This window comes from Neophocaena asiaeorientalis, unplaced genomic scaffold (assembly GCF_003031525.2).
Source record: "Neophocaena asiaeorientalis asiaeorientalis breed wild unplaced genomic scaffold, Neophocaena_asiaeorientalis_V1.1 scaffold226, whole genome shotgun sequence".
Taxonomy (NCBI): Eukaryota; Metazoa; Chordata; class Mammalia; order Artiodactyla; family Phocoenidae; genus Neophocaena; species Neophocaena asiaeorientalis.
Window position 1 is genome coordinate 10,302,549 of NW_020173037.1, and position 13,279 is coordinate 10,315,827.

Below are 13,279 nucleotides of genomic sequence, written 5' to 3' on the forward strand. Positions count from 1 at the left end.
CAACATCAACGCCCGGGAGCGCCGGCGGATGCACGACCTGAACGACGCGCTGGACGAGCTGCGCGCGGTGATCCCCTACGCGCACAGCCCCTCGGTGCGGAAGCTCTCCAAGATCGCTACGCTGCTGCTCGCCAAGAACTACATCCTCATGCAGGCGCAGGCCCTGGAGGAGATGCGGCGCCTCGTCGCCTACCTCAACCAGGGCCAGGCCATCTCGGCCGCCTCCCTGCCCAGCTCCGCGGCGGCGGCGGCGGCGGCCGCTGCCCTGCACCCGGCGCTCGGCGCCTACGAGCAGGCTGCCGGCTACCCGTTCAGCGCCGGGCTGCCCCCGGCCGCCTCCTGCCCGGAGAAGTGCGCCCTGTTCAATAGCGTCTCCTCCAGCCTCTGCAAACAGTGCACGGAGAAGCCTTAAACACCCCCCACCCCCGAAAAACATAAGACCGACCCCAAAGCTAGAGGAGAGTGAAAAGCTGCTCCCCACCCCCCTTTATTTGGTCCTCTCGTAGTCGTGAAACAGTTGCAGAGAAAACAAAGCAGAGGCGAGAACTGCGGAGAACTATCAGAGACAAACGGGACTTCTGGCCTCGACATCCCCAGAATCTCGGTCTTCGGGGTGGGGAGGGAGGGAGGAGGGAGGTGGAGTTGGGATAGAGTATGGATGTCTTTTTTTCTCGGAAAAGTGGCAACTTTGGTGGCAGCCTAGACCGCGAGGAAGCAGAGTTTTCCTTTAAGGGTAAAAAATAAGTTGAGAAGTAGGTGTTATTAAGCGTGGAGAGTATTACGTGGCAAAATAGTTATCCTACTAATAATTGTGAATTTGGCCAGTGCTGAGGGGGAGAGGAGTCGTCCGGGGTTGGTTGGCTTGTGGCACGGAATATTCATTCAGACAAATCAGAAAGGGCACTTGAAAATAAATTTTGATTCTGAGCCAGGAGAAAAACTTGAAATGTAGATTTATTTAAATGAAGAAAAGAAAAACAAAAACAGGAAGAGACACGTTGCTATGAAAGACTTGTATTTTTTATTGTCTCTGAACTTTAATCCTGTGAAAATGCTCAAAAGTTTTGGCAAGAGTGATATTAAAAAAAAAAAACTGACTGTGGCTGAAAGAATTGCATTTAAAAATATTTATGTGCACCTTGTTACTTTCCACTCTGCAATGATGTATTAACGATTCATGGTATTTATTTGTTATTCTTCAATGACCCTTCCACATCAACAGTATTTATCCTGTGTTAAGGTCATGGGGTCTTATGTGCAGATTTTTTTTTAATGCCTCTAAAATTCTGTTTTATAGATTAACTTATATTGTGTGCCAAGTGTTTAAAAGGGTTTATTTGCCAACAAGTATGAAGAGACATATTGATGTATCTGAGCTGCTTAGGTTTATCAAAGGTCACCTGGATATCTTCAGCTGCATCATCCCTGTATTTAAATTGAGCTTTAATAAATTGCTTCAGTCCAAAAATTACAGGAAAGGTGTATTCTTAATTGATGAATGAATTGATCTCTTTTTTTGAAAGGGGACTCCTTTGCATTCTAAAAAGGAAAGACATCACAGCAATAGATCCTATAAGTAAGAACATGCTAAGCAAATATTTTTCCAGGCTGTGCTGTGCATTTTTAAAAGGTCTAATTTAATTGCTTTTAATATATGTATACATATATAAGTTATTTTAACTGTGGAGAATTATTTAAGTTGAAAGACTGGTTTGATTTGCCTATGGTGTGAAATCCTTTGTTATTTTTCTAAAAAAATTTTTAAAAGAAATAAAATAAAACTAAGGAAGAGCAAGAAGCTATTTACCCAAAGCGAGCTTTCAGTTTTAGTTTGCATGGCTGTTTGCCTGCCTTTCTATCCTACGAAAATCAAGAAAACCTTTTTTAAAAATGGAGTCCTGCTATTTTCCACTCCTTGCAGATAATACTAATTCAGTTTGTCAGGTTGGATGGTGAGTGGGGAGCTATGATGGATCTATTGGCGGGTTTTGGATGTGTAAAGAATGATATATATATTAAATAGGTCAATCAGACTATGACAGCTATGTACAACCATTTGTATGTGTATCTATGTCAGAGAGAATCTTTATTAAAATATTTTGATCAAACATTTCATTATGCTGTGCTTTGTGGAGGGAGCAATCACCTCTCTTCTGTGTTACTCTTTGCTTGAAAGGTAACAAAAAAGAAAGGAGTTTCAGAGAAGGTGGAACTAAAGTTTTGTCAGGGATACACAATTAGGAGCAGCCCTAGTTCACTTGTTTACTTGTTAAAGGACGATGGCTGGGCCTGGTCATTGGAGGATTGATAAATGGGGTCAGTGGTGAGACCCAGAGGAGGTCCAGAGCTCCTGTTTGCTGGCACGAACTTTGAAGGCCCTGCCCTCCCTGGAATTCTTCTCCCACTCTGTATGGCATTGTTAACTACCATGACCGGGCCCATCAGAGAGGGTAAAGTTTCTTAAAGAGTTTTTATCAAAATTTCCATCTCCAACTTCCTAAAAGCCAAGGAAAAGCAATGGATTTGGATTCTCTGAGGATGGATTGTATTGTGGCTTCTTCCCCTGCTTTTTTTTTTTTTGTGACAGAAGAATCAACCAGGTTGAATTATATGCGTAAACAATGCCCATAGAGATTTTTAAAATGTTCTAGTGTTGCTTGTTAATGAGATTTGTAAGGGAGTATGTTTGGATTGGGTTGGGCGTTGATTCTATTAAAGAATGTCTGTATAGGCTTGTATTTGGACTTTAATAATGCCCTCAAATTTAGAAGGTTTGATTTTTATTGTGGTGGAGGTTAAAGAGACGGTGATGGTGAAGTTATAGTGTTTCCTCTGTAGGCAGTTTGCTAAATGCGTTTTGGTCTGTGTAGCCTCAGCCCATAATGATATCCCTAAATGCCATCAAACTTAGTGGGGGGTGAGGGAGGGTATTTTCTGCTCCACTTGCCATCAAAAAAGATTAATCAGAACCTGTAACTTTTCAGAAAATGTAACAGCAAAGGGCCTTGAAGCTGAAGCCCTCCCAGTCTGGGAGTGGGAGTAGAGGGAGGGAAGAGACCAGGGCAGCCCCCAGGCAGGAGGAGACCCGTCTCTCAGCATTTACCAGACAAAGCCTGGGTGCGTCTAATTATGATTATTAAAACAATTTCCATGACGATGTCTAATATTATGTTAATTTGAAAACAACTGTGTATGAAAACTGTCTACTATAATACCTAAATTCATTTAATGAAACACATCGTTAAGGCAATTAAACCTCCTGGATGTGATTAAGAAACATAATTATGACACTGTTCTGCGCCATAATTGGGTGCCTTTAATCAAGGGGTAAAGTGATCAGCAACACAGCCATTAGTTTGTATTGTTCTGGCCCTGCTGTCCACCATTCTGATTAGGAATTAACCACAGCCGCCATCAGTCGAATTGTTTTTTTTTTCTTTTTGCATGTTAACATTGTAGGGGACACATTCGCTGCAAGATTCGACTGCTTAATATTTCTCATTATTAAGAAGGCCTCCTTGATGTATTCCCTCTGTAACCTCTGTGCTGTTCAACTAGTATTAGAAATAGTACAAATAACAAATCTTGAACTTCAGGAGAAAAAGGAAAGCTCACCCTCCTTTCACCCTTTAATTACTCAGTCTCCAGCCCTTAGTCCTGAAGGAGACTGGAAATGATTGGGGGTCGGGGAAAGGAGAGGATGTTGAGAATAAATCGGAATGTCAGACAAATATGTATAATTGTTCAAAGTAGCAGGGTTAATACTATTTATTTTCATTTTGATAATTTCAGACAAATTAATTCTCTTTCCAAATCCAGGAGCTGACCAGCGTTGGGTTCTAGGAATAAATGTGGGACATCTAAAATGGGCAGGGGAGGACTTTTCGGTGGTTTACTTAGGCGGCTTTCCCTGCGCTAACCCCAATGTTTCCAAACTTTCATTAGCAGCAGATTTTAGGGAAGGAAACCCATGATTGAAGAGAAAATTCTTCCCACACCCGGCAAAACCCCCGGCCGCTTTCCGGGGCCCCTGGACTCCTGGATTTCAGCCCAGTATGGAAAGTTGGCCCACACACTTGTGGGCCCCAAAATGTCCTTCCAGTGTGCATCATGTACTTCGGGACTGGGTGACTGAATACCAGGGGATCAGTGTGGTCTTGCTGAAGTGCCCTTGGGCCAAAACAGAAATTCTGGCCCCTAAAACTGCGGCGTCTGCCAGAGAACCTCGGTCAGCCCCAGAGCCTTCGTCCACCGCGCTTTGGGGCGTTTGTCCTGGGAGCAGGGGACGATCCCCGCTGCTCAGGTTTCTTAGGAAACTGACACTGGGCAGAGGAGGCCGAGCGAGGAGCCAGAGTCCCACCTGGGCTTTTATTCCACCGGTTTCCTTCTCTAACTTCTGTCTAATTTCAATTTCCTTCTCTAATTTCGAATTCCCATTTAGGTCTCATCTCCAGCTTGACATGGGGTACCTACAGGAATGAAGCGCGTTGAGGCTTTTCGTGGACTCCTACAGGACCAGCAAATGATCACCTTCGAAGAGCTCACTAGTTACCCCTCCTCCCTCCCCGTGGTGCCTGTGTGTGTGTGTGTGTGTGTGTGTGTGTGTGTGTGTGTGCGCGCGTGCGCGCGTGTGCGTGAGCGCGCGCTCAGCAATGCGCTCTCCACTCTCAGTAGCTGGGCATCCCCTCCAAGACCCTGTGTTGAGCTTAAATTCCGCTCCCTCCTGTGGCACCCGGCACCCATCCTTCCTGCCAACAGCTCTCTAGGGAGGGCCAAGGCTCCACAGGGTTCCCGTCTCCGCGCTCACGGCCCGGATGCCGAAACCCAACCTTCTACGCGCCCGGGACCCTGAGATTGCTCCAGCAAGAGTGGCATTGACTTTTCCAATGTAATGACTTATGAAAGATATAATCATGTGTTAAATTGAATCCTCCGTTTAACTGTTAATGGTGTGCTCTGGGCACATTTACGTATTAGATGCTATGGTAACTAATTACCACTAGGAAAAAGGATAATACACTTCCCAGACTTTGAAAAATAATGATGAGAGTTCACTTCCCGGCTCGCAGCACACAGTGGCGGCTCTGCCGGGCGGAGCGGCAGAGCGGAGACCCGAACGTGTGCCGGTGGAAGGAGGGAGGTGATGAATCCTGGTCGGGAGAGGCTCCTTGGTAAAAGCTTTCATGAAAATGCGATTCAATGGGGAAGTGAGGGATGGGGAGGGCCCACTATACGGTGCTGCCTCTAAACAGAATTAAATTGCAAAACAAACGTCAGAAAGAGAAGTATTCTTTTAATTAAAATGCAGGTCAGGCTGAATTAATCACATGCCAAGCAACTTTACATCAATTAACATTTTTTGTTGTGTGGGCAAAATACATGAGCCCGTCTCCTTCAAGGTCTGCGTTGGCGCTTATAACTTGGATGCCCCTGGATCCGCCAAGCCAATGAGCTGCGGGTTGATTTAAAGCTGGCCTTTTACATCAGACATTGGGCACAGTCGAAGGAAACGGGAGGGAAAACTAGGAGACAGCAACTTAAGGGTAAAAACAATTCTCAGGGTAAGAGTCTTTTCCTCTCCCCGCCGGATCTCTCTGGCTCTTCGAATCGGTTGATGAATGTTTACAAGAACCAGGGTTCTGTAGACTGTGCAAAATAGCCAGGTGTCTGTTTCGCCCCAGGGCCAGGGCCAGTGTTTGTGCTGGGACCCGGGAGGGCAGGAGGAAGGAGGGGGCGGCTTTTCCCACAGGCCAGCCTGCCAGCCCAGGGTTGCAGACAGAACGACGTCCACAACACGAGTGCCCACCGCGCTGCTTTGCTCAGGCTGCGCCCCGGGAGGGACTCGGGATCCGCAGCCGCAGAGCACCCCTTCTCCTGGTCCGTCCCCTGCACTGACGTCCTGGGCCCCTTCTGCAGGGCGCAAGGCCCTTGAACCTCTAAGTGCCTAGGGACAGAACGCGAACTTCGGGGGCTCTGCCTCAAACTGTCTTTCGAGGGGAGGCACTAGGATGGGGTTGTCCCCTGACCCCCGTGGCCTGGAGAGTTCACCTGCAGGTGACAGGCTTGTAAGAAGCACCCCGCAGCCGAGCCAATCCCGGGAATTCTGTGAAGGCGTCCCAATTTTAAGCCCCAAAGAGCTCATCGCTTCCTAGCAAGGCAAAGAAAGTGTGCTCGCTTTCCTTGAGGCTCGATTTTGGTTAAATTCTATCACTTTTTCTAAATGACTCGTCTTAACATAATCCAGGAGACTGTGGACTATTGCAGAACTATCAGGTCCCCCTGAGTGCGTGTGCATGTGCCTGTGGGACTTTTCTTTCTTTCCTCTCCCTTGTGTTCCCGAATTCCGACGATATAGAAATACAGATTAGAGAGCTCTGGAAGAGAAATTACTGGGCTGGGAAGGTTAGACTGCAAAGGGAAAGAGGGTTTTGCGGTTACCAGCCCTCCAGCCCCCAATAGATCATGGACAAGCCTATCTTAGAAGTCACCAGGATGCTCAGATGGGGAGTTGGCTTTTATTAGTCACAAGGTGATATCGTTTTCCTTCCCAGCTTGGGAAAGAGTTAATTCTTTCCCAAAGACCATAGTTGCCCTTGTCTTCTCAACCTGATTCAGAGATGCAATAAAAGATGAAGCAAATTTATGATCTGTTTCAAGCACTTTATTGCTGTATTTTTAAATTCATATATGCACATAGAAGAACTACGATCTGTGAATAATTTGAAATGTGATACTAGAATGATACATTCTAGATAAAACATAACCATATCTTTATATAATTGTCTCAGATTAAAAGAAAAAAGAAAAATAGATTTCTAATGTGGCCCAAACTGAAAAACTAATGACAACCATAAACTGCTAACTAACCATAAATGAACATCTTCATCAAATGCTAAAATGGTATCAGTGGTTATATAAAGCAATTATTATTTCTCTTTACACGTTTTAGAATAAAGTTCAGGGCTATTTAAAGGACCCATTATTTACCAATGCTTCCCAATCTTAAAGATTTCATATTATATTAGGAGGATGGTTGCCACTCAAATCTGCTATGTTAATAGGGATGTTTAGAGATGAGAATTTAGTTTTAAACATAAAAATGCTTCATGGCCTAACCTCATTTTATGCATTTACTCTGCTCTGGTAATTACTGAAGAACTTGGTGTAAGGATTTGTGTCAAATATCTTTATCTCCTCTCTGAAAATGGAAGACAAATAATTTCTTATTATGTGAGAGGGTCAGATTATGTACCCAACTGGTTAAAACATTAAATCATGCACTGTCTGTTGAAGCAAGTGCAGCAACATTTGCCATGCACAGTCTCTTTCTGCAGAGCTGTGGTCAAAATTCAGATGCTAAGCTGAGCCTGTCCCCTCCATTTGAGACTTCCATGAAAAAAAAAAAACAGAAAAAGATTTTCTTAACCAGGCCTCCACAGAAACATGAAAAGCCATGAAAGAGGAAAGGAAATCTATCTATTAAATCTATGAATGTATCGGGGCGCAGGGGCAGGGAATAACTTAATTTTCTTTTACAGAAGCATCAGGCATATATATCTTTAAAGTGTAGATTTCTCAAAAGAGTGTAATTAAGTAAAATCTGGAATTATTCAACAAAGTAAGCTCTTTTTAAAACTTAGAAAATTGTGTTTTTATGAAAACAAAATACTGATTTGGACTATGGAGGATCTGGGTGGAACACACGCAAATTATCTCTGCCACTCAGGTGTTACTTCCTGTGTATTGCCCTATTGGGAAGTTATTGTGGATAAACATCTCCAAAGGTCAAGGATTAACTAAGATCTGCAACTGGCTAAGTCCTATGATCACTGTTTAGTTTAACTTTTGACAAGCATTGTTTAGTCTGAGGACTTTCTTCTTTAAAAATGAATACCATTTTTATAGCTTTTCTTGTAAGTCTAAAATTAGTTTAAAATAAAGTTAAAAAATACTGAACTTTAAAACATGGAGAAAGTACTACTTCCTGTATGCTTCTAGATTAAAAAACTTCAAAAGTGATTTCAAATACTTTAAAAACTATTCCATTTAAAGTATAAAACAAAGGCATTTATAAAATTTTAAATATACTGGCCAGTTCTTAGAAGTTATAGAATGAAAGTATACTTCATTTAAACAGTAATTTGAACATGAAAGACAAAATCACTTACTTAAAAATGTGGGTTGTCAGGTAATAATGACATATATGTTAACTTTAATGGTTAGTTCTTAGAAATAAAAGTTACATGAAATAAATGTTCTCTGGCAAACAGATAAGAATCTCCAGCTAATATGTGCTTTATAAGTGTGTTAATTTGACTCAACGATAAATCATTAGGTATTACTACGTTTACCTGTTACTTCTATTGCCCTAGTTTCTCCTATAAGCACAAAACTTGTAAGTTGTAAGGGAAGTGAAATACCTCATGAGTCTATCTCTAAATTTACTTTCTAGGTAGTCTGGAGTATATCATGTCTCTCCTTATAAAAATGAATACATTTAGGAATTAAGAACATAAACTATACCTCAAAAAATTAACAAAAACTATATCAAGCACACTTACAATTACCAGCATAGCCACTATTTTTTTTCTATTCAACTATATCCTCAATAGAAAATGCACATTATTACTCACATGACCATGGATAATGCCAGACAGTTCTGCAAAATTATTGTTTACTCAGTAAGTGTTTTTTAGAGTAAAATTGAATGCAAAGATAATTATTTCATAGATTGTCCATTTAATGACATAATTTACACTAAGTGTTCAGCAATACTGAACTGCCTAGTTCAAATGAACAGGAACACTTTGAGTCTAGCGCGATCTTTAAAACATTAATGGAGTGTTTCTTAGAAAAGCTAAGTGTCCCAGTAAAATGCTGTATGTACAGTTACTGAAGAAGCCACACTTCACCAACAGCATGTTCTGTGTTATGTTTTATTTACAGCTTGCATTTCAGCTCTATGAATACAAAGAATAGTGTCCAAATATTACTCAGCCTCATTCATTATCTGTGGTAAAGTGATCTGCAGAAGACGAAGACCACATCTCTCTTATGTGGAAAGAAATGGAATCTCTCTCCCATTCTTGTTGTTCTTATACATCTCTCCACAGAATAATAGCTATTATTAAGAACTACAGCCTAGCAAGGTCAGCCTGGTTAAAATAAACTTGTTTCAAAACTTATTAGTCACTGATATTACTTGGATCTGTTTTTATTTCCCACATAAATAACTAAGTGAAAATACATTGAAACATATTCTGAATATAACAATTAATGTACTTTTATCGAAAGTATGAGAAAATAAAAATATAGGTATATGTATGTGTCAGTGGGAGATGGGGATTTGGGGATCTTCAGACAGCAAAATTATTTCCCAAATAATTTACTATTTGTAATCAAATCTTCTGTCACCCAACATGCTCCTAGTAGGGAAATAAGGGGACACAGTCATTCACTTGTGCTTTAAAAGTTAATTTATTGGCTTGTTGTAAATTTAAAAAGCAACATTAATTGAGTTACAAAGTACTTGCATTTCTTACCTAAGGACTTTTCAAGATAATCTGCTTCCTCATAAATCCACCTATATACCATTTTAAAATCAAAAGAGTATTAAACAAACATTCAGGACAATTTTTTTTTAATATACAGCACTCCTCTGCTTAAAAAATATTTTAAAATGTAAGTATTGCCAAATTACCTCCTTTAAAAAATTGTTCAGGAGAGATTTTCACGAATTAAATTTATCTTACTCAAGATATTATAAACAAAGTAAACATTTAAGCAAAAAAGTTCCATCGTCAATGATCACTGATTTAGATGAACAATGTGAATTAGACTAAGTAATAATTGCTTTAGAGAAACATTAGAGAGCTTTATGTGATCATCCACTGTAATTTAAAATAATGCTACAGGGAACTAAATCTTGGCTTGCTAACTTTTTCCTAATCGAGTATGTGAATATGAATACCTAATAATGCAGTTCAAGTACATAATGGTTTGCAATATTGGCAAGTTTAATAGATTAAAGCAGTGTACATTCTCAGGGCCTATAATTCTTGTTTTATAATTATTGACATTGTTTTATACGAAGATCAAAGTCTAGATAGTTTTTGTGCTTTGACCTTTGAAATTGTTTTTAAGATTCCATGGTTAAATTTGAAGAAGTAGCTTACAGGAAATGCTACCCAAATTATTTTTCATGAGAAAATAAACAGAATCATGCAAATTTTGAGTATAGAAGCTCCTCTGCCTCACACTTGTGACCCAAAAGTTAATGAGAAAATGGAGAAAATATAATGAAGTACGCCACGAAAGCCAAACGAGGCAGATAAAAGTCCCCGAATAGGTGGCTTATCAGCATTCCTTACTCAGTGATAAATAGCTTTTCCCTGAATATCTTCAGAGCATTTAGCGTTTGCTAACTGAATGCTTCATTACTGTTGGTCATTGATATAAAATAATATTTTTAGTTATTCATTTTCTTTCATTTGAAATTTAGAAGAGGCTTAAAAATGAAAAGATGAGTTTTCACTATATGTAAAATACAGCTTTTAAAAAATTCTGAAGCCTCAATGATTGTATTTGGTTTTCGTTATTTTTAACATATAATCACAATACTTGATATATATGTTTTATTGTATGTAATTAGGCTCACAGTAATTTCTCATTACAGAACATTAATTTGGAATGAGTGATGGAAGTTTCGTTAGAACTGGTGATGAATCAGAATTTTAAAATAGTTTTAAGGAGATGATTTATTACAACTACATTTATAATAAATTAGTTGGGTATGTATTGTGTTCTCTAATAAATTATGTGTTCTTGAAGAAGGGTAATCCAGTGCATAGCACCACATCTCGGATAGAGGAAATGCTCAATAAGTGTTTGACTGAATAAATGAATAATGAATTAACTAATGACAAAAAATGGTTCCCTTTAACAAATACAAAAGAACAGTTTTTAAAAGGCACAACACTGTCAAAGTATCACTTTTACAACTTTAAGTTTGTATATTGCATTACACTTTTCAAAGTAAGTTTGCACATCTTACTGTGTTCAGTCCTCATAATGAACCCTGGTGTCAAAAGGCCTTAATATTTTTATTTTGCAAATATGGAAACTGAAGCACTGAGAGGCAAAGTGACTTGTTGATGAAAACAAACCAGTTATGTCATAGCTAGAATCCATGTCTTTTAACTTATTTCTCCATGACATTTATTCTATTTATAAACAATCTTTAATTACCAGATTTAAGCCTGTCACAAGACTCTCTTGTTTTGGTTCTACCACCCATTGCTTTTATGTAATATTTTACATAATACTTGTACTCTAAATTCCTTTCGCTATAAATCAAGCAGAAATTAGAATGGAATACTTTTCTGTGCTCCCTCTGCTGTAGCAGCACAAAAGTGTACTACTAAGATGAATTTAAGAATCTGGAAGCTTCCACTTCAGGCAACATGGTGGAATAGATGTCCTAGTACAAAACGAATGGGCTATACTTTGTGGCAGGCAGAAGATAAAGCTTGGGGCCCAAGCGGGGCATGTGTGTGTGTATGTGTGTGTGTGTGTGTGTGTGCGTGCATGTAATCCAAGACCTGTACACAAAGCCAAGAATTTGCAGAGACAGCACCTTCAGTAAGTGACTTAGAAAGAAACCTTGCTCCACAGAGAAGGACTGTGGGTATACTTGCCTGTCTCAGCCTTGACTTTGGGTAAAGGGGAAAAAAACCCCAGAAAGTCTCTCCTGTCTATTCCTACTCATAGGGTTGCAGTCTGGCTGATGTAGGGCTAGAACCCACACTATCTATGTTGTTCCCAATCCCCTTTCAAAATACTCAAGTTGAAAATGTAAAGTGATCTGAAGTTGATAGTAACACCAGCAGTCAGACAAAAGCAAACACAAATTCTCTCTGGAGGTGTGAACTTTAAACTCAGGTCTTAAAAAAATGTCCAGAGATAAAATTCCAAGGAACATGGGCCCAGTAAACAAGCCATCCTGAGGCAGAGTTAAAAGAAAAGCAAACTACAGAATCAGACCCACAAAACACTGATGATGTGGAAATACCAGGTACAGAATGGAACACAAGTCTGGAACATCTCAGAGAATGAAGGCTGACACGGCCTGTGTGTGTGGGGGCACGCGTGTGTGCGTGCCTGTATGTGCGTGTGTGCATGTGGGCGTGTGCACGCGTCAGTGTGTGCGCGCGTGCATGTGGGCGTGCGCACACGTCCATGTGTGCGCGCGCGTCTGTGCACGCGTGTGTGTGCATGTGTATGTGTGCGCGTGTCTGCACGCGCGTGTGCACGCATCCACGCACGCGTGTGTGAGTGCGTGTGCGTGCGTGTGTGCGAGCGCGTGTGTGTATGTGCGCGTGTGGTGAGGCTGCTGATGACAGGGTTTGCAGCTCAGGCTGGAGGGTGGAGCACACAGTAGTGGGAGGACGTCTAGGTTCTCCTTTGGCCTCTCCCCCCAAATTAACGTCCCACCAACACAGTTTCCAACACTGGGTAAATAGAGCATTAAAACATGGTGGGTGCACATAATGGGTTACTATACAGCAGTTAGAAGCAACAGATTAAATATACATAAAGTAATACGGATATATCTTTAAAAATATAGAGTGTAGTTAAACATTAAGAAGAATAATGATTTATATAATATACATTTATGAAAGTTAAACACATATGCACCCAAGATAATAACATATGTTTTATAAAAACACATACAAATAAAAAGATACACACCAAACACAGACTTTTTGCCTCTGATGGGGAGGGGTATAATGGTGGCCATTAGCGATAAAATAGAATGAGTAAATAAAGCCAGAGGGCCTTGTTTGGGCCAATTATAATTGTGTACCATGAACTAAGGGGCATAAGGCATGTGATCACTCAGTCCTATGAACTTGAGGTTAAAATAAAAAGAAGGAAGAAACAAACTCGATGGATGGGTTAAAGAGGAGAATAAACTGGCAGAGAAATCTAAAGATCCAAAGAAATTACCGAGAATGTAAATTAGAGGCAGAAAATACGAGGCAAAAAAGTCAAACAACATGGAGTACAGAGAGAGATACAGAGCCTGAGGGAGGAAATACTCAAAGAGATAATGATTGTGAACATTCTACACTTCATGAAAGACACCATGACATGCAAGCATGATAAACAGAAACTAAGAACATCAAAGACAAGGAGAGCACGTTAAAGCTGTCCGAGAGGCAGACTACCTACTGAATAATTAAACCGAATAAAGGCTAACCTCTTCAGAACATGAGAT

General features: G+C 40.5%; 1 protein-coding gene across 1 annotated transcript; it reads left to right on the forward strand.

Annotated features, from left to right (window-relative positions):
* Position 1: 1 nt before the first annotated feature.
* BHLHE22 (basic helix-loop-helix family member e22) lies at positions 2-412 on the forward strand (the record flags this gene model as incomplete). The annotated part of the gene is made up of 1 exon (XM_024742623.1): positions 2-412. A coding segment is annotated over one exon (411 nt), but the record flags the coding sequence as incomplete, so codon positions are not given.
* Positions 413-13,279: the final 12,867 nt, after the last annotated feature.